Source organism: Salvia miltiorrhiza, chromosome 8, assembly GCF_028751815.1.
Source record: "Salvia miltiorrhiza cultivar Shanhuang (shh) chromosome 8, IMPLAD_Smil_shh, whole genome shotgun sequence".
NCBI lineage: Eukaryota > Viridiplantae > Streptophyta > Magnoliopsida > Lamiales > Lamiaceae > Salvia > Salvia miltiorrhiza.
Window position 1 is genome coordinate 37,370,786 of NC_080394.1, and position 14,325 is coordinate 37,385,110.

General features: G+C 38.1%; 1 protein-coding gene across 1 annotated transcript; it reads left to right on the forward strand.

The window, feature by feature from the left end:
• The first annotated feature begins 5,396 nt into the window (after nt 1–5,396).
• LOC130998425 (uncharacterized) lies at nt 5,397–12,206 on the forward strand. The gene is made up of 3 exons (XM_057923839.1): nt 5,397–5,821; nt 5,909–6,211; nt 12,084–12,206. Exons 1-3 carry the CDS (start codon nt 5,744–5,746, stop codon nt 12,204–12,206), a joined length of 504 nt encoding a protein of 167 aa, XP_057779822.1. The 5' UTR covers nt 5,397–5,743.
• Nucleotides 12,207–14,325: the final 2,119 nt, after the last annotated feature.

The window sequence follows — 14,325 nt, forward strand, 5'->3', positions numbered from 1 at the left end:
TTTTCACATTAAATATTTATTTATAGTCATGATTTTCCGCGTGCGTTTTCATTTAAAAATTAAAATGGATTTGGGTGTCACAAGTTCACTTAATAACAATTCAAAGTATTCAAATAAATTGAAAGTTCTAATAATAAATAGAAAATTATAATATCATCATTTCATGTTACAAATAATATTCTTCCAACTTACGACATTATTAACTAAAGAATTGTGAAAACAAAATACAAAATAAAATGTTAAATTGCACAGATATTCAATTCAAAGCAAATTGAAGCAAGTCAGAGGTTTGAAATTGAAGTAAATTTGAAGCAAAATGAAATGCCAAATACGAGTTCCCAGTATACTCCCTCTGTCCCGCGAAATTTGACCAATTTCTTTTCGGCATGGATTTTAAGGAGTTGGTATTTTGTGTGTTAAATATGGTAGGTGAAAAAGTGAAAAGGTAAATCACTACAAAAAAACGCGTTTTTACCGGCGAAAACTACCGGCGGCTATTTTGCCGTCGGTAGCTAACGGCGGCACGGCGGCGGCAGTCCAGGCGACCCGAACTTTCGAATTTACCGGCCAGCTACCGACGGCAAATTCGCCGCCGTTAGCTAGCGGCGGCGACGCCGCCGTTAATGTTAAAATACGCATTAATTAATTTATTTTATAGAATTAACGGCGGCAAAATTGCCGCCGCTATCTAGCGGCGGCATTTGCCGTCGGTAACCGTTAAAATATAGGGCAGCGGGGATCCTTCTTTTTTCAGTTTCTGCGCCGCACACACACACGAAAATCCACCCCCCCCTCCCCTGCTGCTGCTTCGCCGCCGCCGCCGACCGCCGCCGCCCTAGCAGGTAACTCTCTCTCTCTCTCTCTAGATCTATATATATATATATATATATATATATATCTCATTAATTTTAATTATATATATATAATTATATAATTTTCACTTATATTATTTATTGTAGTTCGACGACCTCGTTTCACCGTCTTCTTCACGACACCCACCGGAAACCAGCACCGTACGCTCTCTTATTTATTTATTTAATTATGAATTTATTTATGTATTTAATTATATATTAATTAAATAGATTTATTTGTTATATATAGTTAATTAATTTATAATTGATTTTGTTTATAACTAAATTATATGAAGCATGATTAATTTTAAATTATATTAATCCATTTAATATATGTTGTTAGTTTAATTTTAAATTATGAAGCATGATTAATTTTAAATTATATTAATTTTAATCAATTAGTTTAAGTTGTTTGTTAGAATAATTTATATATGTTGGATAATTTTGTTAAATTAAATGTTATGTGCTATGTGTTTATGAAATGTTATATTATATATATATATATATATATATATATATATATATATATATATATATATTGTGGGATAGATTTAATCAATTTCTTAAGGATCTTCTCCCTTTGGGATAGAAATTGATTATTTCTTAAGGATCTTCTCTCAACAAATGATTGTTTTTAATTTAATTACCATGATTTTTATTGCTTTTATTTGTATTGTATTATTGCTTCGACATTGGGGGGCCGGGTAGACCTAGTATAAGCTTAGTAAATTAGGACCACTATGGTCACTATAGTTGCTGGTAGAGTCGAGCACTTGGTAGTTAGGATAGTGGGGTTATGCTGTCGAAATTTTGTTAGATTTCAAGTAATTTATTATATTTTATTTGTTTTTTTCAATTAGAATTTGCAAGAATGAGTGATAATCGTATGTGGATGTACGCGAGATACAATGATCGTACTGCATTTGAAACGGGGCTTGAGTTTTTCCTTGAGTGGGCGTTCAATCAAACGGCGTACACAGATGGACAAGGTAACATTAGGTGCCCGTGTAAGAAGTGCAAGAATCAAGCGTATTTAGATGTACCTACGGTCAGAAAACATGTTAGTAGGCGTGGATTTGTCCTGAATTACAAAGTTTGGGTTTGTCACGGGGAAGCACCGCTGTATATGCCGAGAGAACATGCTATAATGAATGAGGATGATGGATTATACAATAACTACGAAAGGATGGTGCATGACCATGCTGGACCTAGTAATTATCAAGATCCTCCAAATCTGGAGCAGCCGCCCAATAATGACGCTCAACAGATTTATAACATGTTGGATGCAGCGGATACTCCATTGTACGCAGGATGTGACACGTACACACAATTAAGCTGGATGACTCAATTCATGAGCATAAAGACTGAAAGCCACATGTCAGAGAGGACTTACAATCAGATGTCTTCGATGATGAAAGCTGCTTTACCAGAGGGTAACAACTGTCCAGAAGACTTCTATAGTACGAAAAGAAATCTACGTGGTTTGGGTTTGCCAGTAGAGAAGATCGATTGCTGTGTTAATAACTGCATGTTGTATTGGGGGGAAACTAGTGAGCTACATAGTTGTATGTTCTGTGACCAATCACGATATAAGGACAGCTTGCGTGCATTTGGGAGTCGCAGAAAGAAACAAGTGCCCGCCAAACAGATGCACTATTTTCCCTTGACGCCCCGATTGCAGAGATTGTTTGCATCTCCTGCAACTGCTGAACATATGCGGTGGCATGCGACCTCCACAGACGATGGGATAATGCGCCACCCGGCCGACTCTCCGGCATGGAAACATTTGAATTCAGTCTTTCCTGGATTCGTCGAGGAGATCAGAAATGTGAGATTGGGCCTCTCTACAGATGGTTTTGCCCCATTTGCACAATCAGGGCGTCAATATTCTTCTTGGCCAGTTATTGTCACGCCGTATAACCTGCCTCCGTGGTTGTGCATGAAAGAACAATTCATGTTCCTCACAGTCCTCGTGCCTGGCCCATCAAACCCAAAGATGAAGTTGGACGTATTCTTACAGCCATTGATACACGAGTTAAAATCTCTGTGGGAGGTTGGTGTGAATACTTACGACATATCGTTGAAGCAAAATTTCCAGATGCGAGCAGCTCTGATATGGACTATCAGTGATTTTCCAGCGTACGCTATGTTGTCTGGGTGGGGTACAACTGGGAAATTGGCATGTCCACATTGCATGGAGAATACAGAAGCATTCACTTTGCCGATGAGTGGAAAACAATCGTGGTTTGATAATCATCGGAAGTTCTTACCTCCTAACCATGTGTTTAGGAGAAACAAAACTTCATTCTTGATAAATAAGACATGCAATGTTGGTCCACCAGAACAAAGATCAGGAATACAAATCTTGAATCAAATCGAGGGGTTAGGCTTCGTGAAGGTTACCGAAGACTTCGATGGCAGGAACGCTCAACTCGCCAAATATCAAGATGTAGGGTGGAAAAAGAAAAGCATATTTTGGGATCTACCCTATTGGAGACATCTTTTGATTCGACATAATCTGGATGTCATGCACATTGAGAAAAATGTGTTTGATAACGTGTTTAATACTGTCCTGAATGTGAAGGGGAAGACAAAAGATACAGAAAAATCTAGAGAAGAATTGAACACCTTCTGCAAGCGGAAAGAGTTGAAGAAAGTGGATGGAACCCGAGGGTATCCGAAAGCATGTTATACGCTTGACAGGGAAGAGAAGAAGATCTTACTTCAATGGATCAAGAGTCTTAAGTTTCCCGATGGGTACGTGTCAAATATTAGTAGATGCATTGACATGAACGCCCTGAAGATGCACAACATGAAAAGTCACGACTGTCACGTGTTCATGCAAATCCTTCTGCCTGTTGCATTTAAAGAACTTCTTCCTAAGAATGTTTGGGAGGCAATTACAGAGTTAAGTTTCTTCTTCAGAGAATTAACATCCCGCAACGTGGCCATATATGACATGAGAATACTGAGTGAGAAGATAGCTGTTACTCTTTGCAAACTTGAGCGTATCTTCCCTCCTAGTTTATTTGATTCAATGGAGCACCTACCAGTTCATTTGGCAGATGAGGCACGATTGGCTGGTCCAGTGCAATATCGGTGGATGTATCCTTTTGAAAGATATTTGAGGACATTAAAAAATCATATAAAAAACAAAGCCAAGGTTGAGGGGTCCATCGCCAATGCATACTTACTTTCAGAAATGTCAACCTTCTCTTCGTTTTACTTTGAAGATCAAATATCTACAAAGTGGACAACTTTGCCTCGCAATATTGAGATGCCCGTTGCTGAAAATGATGATCCTCTTTGTCTCGCCATATTCAAACCTATTGGGCGTTCACTTGGCCGAGGGACGAAGAGATACATGGATGAGCGCGAATGGCTTGCTGCACACATGTATATTTTGAGCAATTGTGCAGAGGTTGCAGAGACATATAGCAAGTGAGTATTCTCGTTCAATTTACGTATAAGAAGTGTTCATCATATATAGGTGTTAACATATAACTTTTTCTTTGTATCCAAGGATCTTCGAGGAGGAAAAACGATATGCAAATCCTTACATGACTGATGCAGAGTTTGAAGTCGCGTTTCACAACGAGTTTATTGTGTGGTTTAGCCATTACGTAAGAGACGATAAATTTATGTTAAATATACATTTACTTGCTCTAAAATTGGCTAGCAAACTTAAATGATATTTGTGTGAAACAGGTTTGTCGTCCTTGTAACGACGAGTTGAACCCTTATATTAGGTCGCTTGCAGCTGGACCATTAAGGGAGATTGAAACATACTCCGGCTATTTCGTGAATGGCTACAGGTTTCACACAACTGATCATGATAGAGAGAGTGCGACTGTGAACAGTGGCGTTTGCATAAAAGGCTCGGTCTATGGTAGTGATAGAGATGTGCTAGACTTTTATGGGCGTCTGCAAGAGGTTTGCGTGCTGGAGTATTCGGGGTATCCAATTAAGCAGACAGTCTTGTTCAACTGTGAATGGTTTGACTTGTCGGCTCAGGGAACTTCTATTGATACAGACTTCAAGTTAGTTTCACTGAACCACACACGAAGATATAAGAAGTATGATCCCTTTGTTTTGGCGAGTCAAGTAGTTCAAGTGTTTTACTGTCCCTATCCCAGTACGAACCAATCAAAGAAAAATTAGTGGTCAGCATGCAAAGTCAACGCAAGATCAAAGGTTGAAGTGTCTACTGCAGCATCTACATCAACATTAGATCAACCATTTCAAGAAGAAGTGGTTACTATTATGCCTACTCACACAAGTGTAAGCATTGAACAACCACTTCTCCTTCATCCCCTCGGTGGAGTCGTTGAGATTGAAGATGACGATGAAGTAGAAGACGATGATCCCCCGTTGACATCTAACGATAGTGATGATGATAGTAGTGATGCTTATGAATAAATGTAAATGCACATTTTTGTTGAATTTGATTGCAAATTTGTTATGTTTGTTAGTTACTGTTAATGTTATGTTTCGCTATATATTTGTTAATTTCATTGTATGCAACAGGCATCATGTCTACCTCTCAAGGCTTCTTGGGATTTGGGAGGCGATCTGGCGTTAATGCGCCAGAAGCTACAGCAGATACATCTGATGGGTCTGGGACGCATATTTCTGGGACTCCCGAGACTCCCCAGGCTTCTAGTAGTTCACGGGCTAGAAGGCCTAGGGGCCCTACAGCTGCCTCTATCAGAGAGAGAGAGGTTAAGGCACCTGATGGGAGGACGGTATTTAAGAGGCATCCTACGACTGGGTAAGTATTTTAGTTTAAATTACTGTTTCTCGTACACCATGATTAAGTGATAAAATTACTTGTACACAGTGTTTTGTTGGAGCCCACTGGCTTGTCCAAAGCTTGCACGCGCACATTTAAGATGTTTGATAACCCAGGCGGGTACACATGGAAGTTGACGCCCCCGGCGATGAAGGATAAATTTTTTGATGAATTACAGGTACAATTAAATTTATAATACATATAAATATATCATATTAAATTGTTAAAATGTTTGATATTAAATTAATTCTCTTTCTTTCAACAGAAAGAGTTTCTGTGGCAGCCCGCTGATGAGCGTGACGTGAGGAAAATGTGGGTGAAAAACGCCCGCAAAAGGTACTCCGACATGATGAGCGACTACAAGGCAGACCTCAAGCAGTGTACCCGCCAAGGGAGAGAGATGTCTAGACCTATCTGGATGACTCCCGATTTTGGACTGGACTTCGGGATTACTGGCATACTCCCGAGGTTGAGGCTGTTTCAGATCGAGCACGTGCCAACCGGATGTCCGAGCCCGATGGGGAGGGTACAGAGATCAGTAGGCACGTGGGCGGGTCCCAGTCGACTCGTATCCTGCAGCAGTATATGGTATGTAATTAACAAATAATTAAGTATATAAATTAAATTAATATATTGACTAATATAACTTATTTATATTATATAAATGCATCTACAGAGCTTGGATCCTGATACTCCCCAGGATGCACCGAACTATGCCACCTTCCTCCGCCTCCACATGTACGCCGACGGAAGTTATACGTCGGAGAGAGATGCAAGAATTGACGTAAGTGTTTAAGTTTATTCAAATATTTAGTGAATGTATTTATTTTCTAACAATTATGCATTGTTATGTATGAATTAGGCCGAGTTCATCGACTGGCCGCTGCCACAGGACTAGAGTCACGGCTAGATGAGGTGTATTTGGAGGTGGTGCATCCGGATAGGTCACGGATCTACGGCGTCGGGAGTGCCGGGCAGAGTCAGGCTAGTAGGGGGTCTATCCGCAGCACGGGCAGTTCTGCGGTGTCTCAGCAGCTTTATGAGACACGGATCACCATGCTGGAGGAGCGATTGGCGGCAGAGCAAGCACAACGCCAACAGATGGAGGAGCGCATGGCGGCAGAGCAAGCACAACGCCAACAGATGCAGGACCGCATGGCTCAATTGGAGGCGTTTATGAGGATGTATAATGCTCAGCCACCTCCACACCCTGATGCCGATGATGATGATGATGATGATGCTTAGAACTTTCTGTCTTTTATTACCATGCTAGACTTATATTTATGTTTTCAAACAAAATTACATTTGCACTTTCTTTTCAAATTTATGTTTTATTGAACTATATATTTCAAGTGCTTTAATTATTAAAACTATATATGTTTTATATATTTATGGCAATGATGATGATAATTGCATTTAACATAAACAAATAAATTCAAATCACATTATAATAACCAAATTAAAACACTTTTGGTGTATTAATGTTAAAAAAAAAATTATTAATTAATTAATTAATTAATTAATAATTAAATATTTTACCGACGATAAAAATAAGGACCGAAACGAACTCGATCACTAATTAACAACATATTTCAGGTATTATCTCCACATATTCAAAGATTATAATTATATGAGTGAGTATATAGCATTTATATGAATTAATAGATGTAGATATATCAGTCTGTACTGTTGACCACTCGAAAAGAATTTCAAAGTTAAGCGTGCTTGACACAGAGCACAAGCAAGATGGGTGACCCACTGGGAAGTCGGGTCGCCGACTGGGAAGTTCGTCTAGAGTATGCAATACCGTATAAATACGGAAATAAATTGTGGATATACAATATACAATTAATTAAATAAATAAATAAATAAATAAATAAAATAAAATAAATAAAATAAAATAAAAAAATAAAATTAAAAACATTACCGTGGGCATTTCGCCGTCGGTAACATAAAAAAATAAAATTAAAAACATTACCGTGGGCATTTCGCCATCGGTAGTTACCGACGGCGTTTCGCCCTCGGTAAATACCCGGCCATCCTCCGGCAAAGACCCACCGGACTGCGGTAGCCTGTTACCGACGGCGTTTTGCCGCCGCTAACTAGCGGCGGTAATCGCCGTCGCTAGGTTTCCGGCAGGGTCTGCCGGACTCCGGTGGCTCTCTACCGACGGCAAAATCGCCTTCGGTAACTAGCGGCGACGACTGCCGCCGCTAATTCTCCGGCTAGGCTCCGCCGTTTAACGGCGACATTAACGGCGGCATCGCCGCCGTTAACTGCCGACGGCGTATGATCGCCGCCGTTATTGTTGTTGCCGACGAACCGTTTAGCGGCGGTACTTTGCCGCCGTTATCGCCGCCGGTAACACTATTTACCGGCGGCCGTCTTTTTGTACCGACGGCATTTCGCCGTCGGTAATCAGCGATTTTTTTGTAGTGAATAAAGAAAAAACTTTTGCAATATAAGGAAAGTGCTCAAGTTTCGCGGGACAAACCGAAAATGAATATTGCTTAAGCTAACCCAAGTATGAATTTGCCCTGCTTCATCAACTTGGTGACATTCGTGCACCCATTTCTTTTCTTTGGTGGTCACATGCTTTGGAATTGGAATGACTAAATAATTTTAGGGGGAAATTAAGAGGTAAAGTAGATGAAATAACATATCCAAAACTTAAAAAATAAAATTAGAAAAGAATAAATAAGCGGGCTTTTTAGCCTCAAAGCCTGATCAGCTTGGTGGGCTGATTGGGCTGGTTTTTTACGCCCGAAATTTTTCGGGCCTCTATTTTATAAAGCCCAGCCCAACCCAAAATACGGGTGGACCAGGCTGACCCGTCGGATCGAGTTGGCACGCCCGCTCTAGCTACAATCCATGCACCTCTTTAGTGAGATACATTTAGCCCCTTTAAAAAAATCAAAATGATATGAAAATACATTCAAAGGGTTATTTACTCTTTTCAAATCAAGAAAAAAAGCAAAGTAAATATTTGATGCATTTGGATAAAAATCTATTAATTCGCCCTAACAAAAAAAAAAAAAAAAAAACAATAAACAAAAACAAAAACAAAAACAAACAAACACAAAACTTTTAGGTCAATTAAAAGTTATTTCTGTTATATCAAAAACAAAGTAAATTAAATACATGGCACCGGAGAACTTGAATTGGGAACATCAAGCAAGGCATTGTCTACGAAACATAAAATAAGAGATTACATTAAATTTTGCCGTAAGTAATATAGTCTTCTCTTTGCCTATATTATTTAGAGTTTTGATGGTCCAGTTTTGTTCTGCACGGAATAATCTCATGCATATTCCATTTCGCATAGTTTTAAAGTTCAGAAAGTCGTTAAGAAACTAGCTGTATTTAAAGTATAAAATAGGAATTATATGTGAAGTCTATCTATAGCTATCATTAATCATATTATGATAGTAATATTACTAATATAGATTGTGGGTTTCAACTTGATTTTTATTTAGATTAAGTTTGCATTATTTAATTGTATTGAAGTATACTAGCTACTTCTTACTGTACAGAAAATAATTCTAGCTTCTAGATCCGGACTTTATTATCCTCTACAATTGTCTAAATTACTCTCAAATTATGAAACATGGTACTATATATTTGCCATATAAAGATATATCATTCTAATTATATGGGACGGAATTATTTCACACTTACATCAAAATTACTTAAAATATTTGTAATATAGGATTTTATGTTGATCATTTTAAGGAATTAAATGTATCCATTGCGCACTAAGCTTATAATTAGACCATAAAATTGAAGATGATATTATTAGATTAGTGTTAAAAGTCCGAACTCCAATGAATGAACATGCCGGTTAATTGCCGACGACCACGTTAATTCGCTCCCTATTTAAGAAGTATAATTAATTGTTTAATTTATTTAGTTTTAGAGAGAATTGGAGGTCGGCACGAAATGTCCAAGTTATAGTTGTCGTTTATTAAAAATTGAATTCGAAGGTTTAGAGGGTTGATTGATAGCGAGTTAAGACTTAAGAGTAATTTGGAGTGTTACAACGTCATCGATCTGACATCTGTCATGCGCTCCGATTATGGTACATTCCACGAATATGCGGCGCTGATTCCTCTTCTCAAAATTTCACTAACCAATTTAAAATATGCTTCTCCTCCACTAAAGTTGGATCGTGATATACTTTTATCAATTCTATGGCTGATATTGTATTTGAAGAAATTTTTTTTTTCACAGGGTTCGAATCCTGGATGGAGCAAAATATTTTAAATTTTGTTATTCATCAGTATATACTGCATTGTTCATCAATATATACTGCATTGTTCATCAGTATATATGTCTTATTCATTACCAATTTTTTAAATTTTATTTTTCACCAGTATATACATCTTATTCGTTAGATATACGTCTTGTTCATTAGTATTATTGTCTTATGCATTGTACTCATGTTACACGAACAATAAGGGGTCTCACTGGAGCGCGCCCCTATATATATATATATATATATATATTATTTATTATTATTATTACTTCCCCCGTCCCACGAATCTTCACACATATTCCTTTTTGGATCGTCCCACGAATCTTGACACATTTCCAAATATAATAATTAGTCCAAAAATATTACATTCTTTATCATACTTTTTCACTTTTATATTTTATTATCTACACACTTAAAACACTAATCTACAATTTCTTAATTTTCGTGCCGAAACCAAACGTGTCAAGATTCGTGTGACGAACGGGGTACTATGTTGTACTATGTTTTAAATTCAACTTCATAGCAGAAAAGCATGCTGGCCTGGTATGAAACGTATTATTTTGGATAAAGATGTCGACGCAACTTAGTATGAATCACGGCCAAGTTATTAATGAGGATGAGGTCACTCAATATCAAATACTATACAGCGAATTTGTTGATTTATCGTTGAAAAATCATAACTTTTTAAGTTGGCTATAATTTGAGAAATTGGGTACATCAGTGCAGAGGGGTTTGGTTAATTTGTATATTCGAACGAACCTGAGTTTTTGTTTTTTGGGAGTTATTGAGTTAAATTAAACTCTAAACCTCTTTATCTTAAAGTAACATTTTATAAAATATTTATATTTATTTTTTTGTAAAGTTTGATTAACAATGAAAAATAATATAAGAGTATTTAATTATATCTCATACTTCCATCTCTTGGCAGGGACCGCGAGCATGACGCCCTCATGATGTTGCCATGTCAAGGTATTAGCACTAACTCGACGTGTTATATTTGTGCAGTAAATTAATTTATATATATATATATATTAAACTCGGCGAAGGGATTAATATACTTGATACATTTAATTTGTGTAGCATCCATTGTTTATGAACATATGATGTTGTAGACAGTAGAGAATACTTCTATCCATGTATGTATAGAGGTAGCTCGTGGCTGATGGGCTCTCTCCAAAACTAATAATATCGGCATCTGTGGAGACAGTAAACTATATATATACACCATAATGATTTAAGTAATGAATTAAGTGGAACTGGGGTAAATAATCCAAAACCAAACATTCATTTTCGTAATTTTCTGTGATAAGTAAGGGGATTTTTTTTCATCAATTCTAGATATTTATTACATGTTGGAAAGAAACACTAAAATTTGTATGTCAATATTCGACGAATCAATATCTTTTGTTTTGTTATATGTGTTTCATGTCCTCTTCTGTCTGTGTAGTTTTATGTATAAATACAATTTTGCCATCTCAAAAGAAAATGAAGTGGCCCTAAGTAATAGGAAACGAATACGAGACTTTTGATAGCTTAATAATACTTCATCTCTGTTGTTTTCCTTTTTTTTAGTTATTGTTTCATTTGACTTAACCTTTTTTTTTTGGATAATCAATTTTCACTACAATAAATATAGCTTTACACACTTTGCCCTACATTATTTCTCTCCTAAATAACTGTGCCGAAAAGAATTATTAACTTATTTGTTTATGTATTTATTCATTTTAATTATTATTAATTTATGATGATTTCAGGAACATAACGACACTTATAATCTAAGGGGGGTGTATTCGTTGTGGATTTTAATAGATTTCTATGGATTTTAAAAGTCTGGGTGTATTCGTTCCAGACTTTTAAAAGTCTGCAGAAATCTGGGTGTATTCGTTTAAGACTTTTAAAAGTCCATATAAATCTGGGTGTATTCGTTTCAGACTTTTTAAAATCCATACAAATCTAGGTGTATTCGTTATTCCATTGACTTAAAATCTGGAATGACTTTCATGGATTTCATCCAAAAAATACACACGACGAAATCCGGCCAAGAACCACGAGAATTGAAATCCATGAAATTTTAAGCGAGCGCTGAGTTCCAGCGCCCGCGGCCAAGAAGCCAGTGAGCGCTGGAACTCAGCCACCGTTGAGAGAGTCCAGCATATGCTGAAGTCCAGCATATGCTGGATTCCAGCATATGCTGGATTCGAGCGAGTCTGAATTCTATGCCTCTCTCTCTCTCTACGCGCTCCGTGTCTCTCGCCACGCCGTTGCCGCTGCCGCCGCCGCAGGCCCACAGTCCCCCAGCGCAGTGTGAGCGCCGCACCATCTCTCCTCTCCCCGACTCCTCCGGGACCGCCCCGGCGCACCCCTCACCTCTCAGCTGTTGTGCCGTTTTGGTGCCCAATGCATTGCTCAACACTGGGTTTCCATGATGCCTTTTTGGTTTCCAGCGCTCGCTGGATTCCCAGCGGTCGCTGGGTTTCCAGCGGTGCTGGGACTCAGCGGGCGTTGGCATCATGGATTTCAATTCCAGAATTATCTCCTAAACTAGTGTATTACCCGTCGAAATTCGACGGGTACATATTTTCTTGTAATTTATATATTTTATGTTATTCTTATGATAATTATATAAAATAATTTTTTATGTAAATTATTTATATAATTAATTAAATTAAATTAAATTAGTAATACATTTTAAATTATATTAATCTCAACAACTTTTAGCAATTATATTATTAATTTTGTTGAGATCATAAAAATACCCATTAGTTTTCATATGAAATTTTATAAAAAGTTAACGAGTAAGAAAAAAAAAAAGAGTAGAAATACATATAAATTTGACATAGGTATGATGGCGGATTGATTTGTTGCATTTGTTGTTACAAGATTTATTAATTTTGTTCAATTTTTTTTATTTTGCCTTTTGACCATAATTTTATATGGAGTTTGAAAAATCATAATTGAATTGTGAGTATCATATAATTCCGAACTTCTAAAAGCATAACTAATTATGAAAATAATCTCGCCTGATATTTAAAAGACCATAACTGATTTATCGAACATCGTATCATTTGGAGTTTTAAGACCAACCAAGTTGTGGGCATCATCTCGTCGCAGACTTGATAGATCATCTCTAACGTCTGAGCATCATCTTGTCTGAAACTTGAAAGAGAATCATCTCGTCTAAAACTTGAAAGAGCATCATCTCGTCTGGAGTTTTGAGCATCATCTCATCTAGAGTTTGAGAGAGCATCATCAAATATGAAATTATATTCAACCATGACTCCAATTGTCAACTATCTAACAAACATAACTCTAACAATTTAGATATTTTATTTATATATGTAATTTTATTAGTTCAAACTCTAGAGAGAAAGGAAAAAGAAGAGTTCTTAAAGCAGTAAAAGAGAGAGGGTGTGCTTTATTTCATCATCGTAGGTATTTATAGGCATTACAGTCGGGGTAAAGTTGTAAATTCGTTTGGTCATCTATTCCGCATGCTCGCCATTAAGCTAATTAAGGCTATTATTAGATTATAACTTGTCAGGTCGTTGTCCCCTAATTACAAAGCCGGATTCTGTCCTCATCATCCCGCTCTGTCCAGTAGCTCTGGATTTCCTTCCTTGGGGCAAACTTTTACTCTTTGGCTCCGCTCTGCTAAGTAGCTCCGCCTTCTGCGAATTGTCTCTGGCATGTGGCTCCGCGCTCTGGCTCCAATAGCTTAGCTCTGACTCTGGATCTGGCGATTTGGCTCTGGCTCTGACTCTAACGACTTAGCTCTGACTCTGGATCTGGCGACTTGGCTCTGGCAGCTCTGCTCTGGCAACTTGGCTCTGGCCCTCTGCTCTGGTTAGCTCTGGCTCTGGCAGCTTTGCTCTGGAAGCTCTGCTCTGGCAACTCTGCTCTGGTTAGCTTTGGCTCTGGCATCTCTGCTCTGGCTAGCTCTGGCATCTCTGCTCTGGTAGCTCTGCTCTGGCAGCTCAACTCAGCGGTGACTCGGCGGCGGACGAACCGCAAGCTCAGCGACGACTATTTCGCCGGAGTCTAGAATAAGGAACGACAACTGGTTATAGGAAAAAGAAATCTTAGGGCTCTTATATTAATTGCTTCGAAAGGAGAATTCTCATGGGTTTAAGAAGTGGAAACATAATCGAACTAATTAAGGAATGGAAGAGGGAGTCAGAGATGAGGCGGAGCAACGCCGCCCTTAGGACGGCGGCGACGCCTGAATTTAGAGGGAGAGAGAGGCGGGTAGTTTAAGGGGGGAATTAGGGCTCAATTTGAGTGTGCAATCGACTTCAGAGAGAGAAAATGATTGAGAGAAGAGAGAGACAGTGAAGGGGGAGACGACGCCGACCTGATTCAGGGATGGCGGCGATGGGGTGAGGAAAAGGGAGGCGTGAGGAAGATGGAGGCCTGACTTTTGTTTTAAA

Bases quoted from the DNA above. Each gene is read 5' to 3' on its own strand.
- LOC130998425 (XM_057923839.1), top strand. From the start codon at position 5,744: ATGTTTGATAACCCAGGCGGGTACACATGGAAGTTGACGCCCCCGGCG. The intron at 5,822-5,908 runs GTACAATTAAAT...TTCTTTCAACAG, and splicing joins AATTTTTTGATGAATTACAG to AAAGAGTTTCTGTGGCAGCC. The intron at 6,212-12,083 runs GTATCCTGCAGC...GCTGGATTCCAG, and splicing joins GGGCGGGTCCCAGTCGACTC to CATATGCTGGATTCGAGCGA.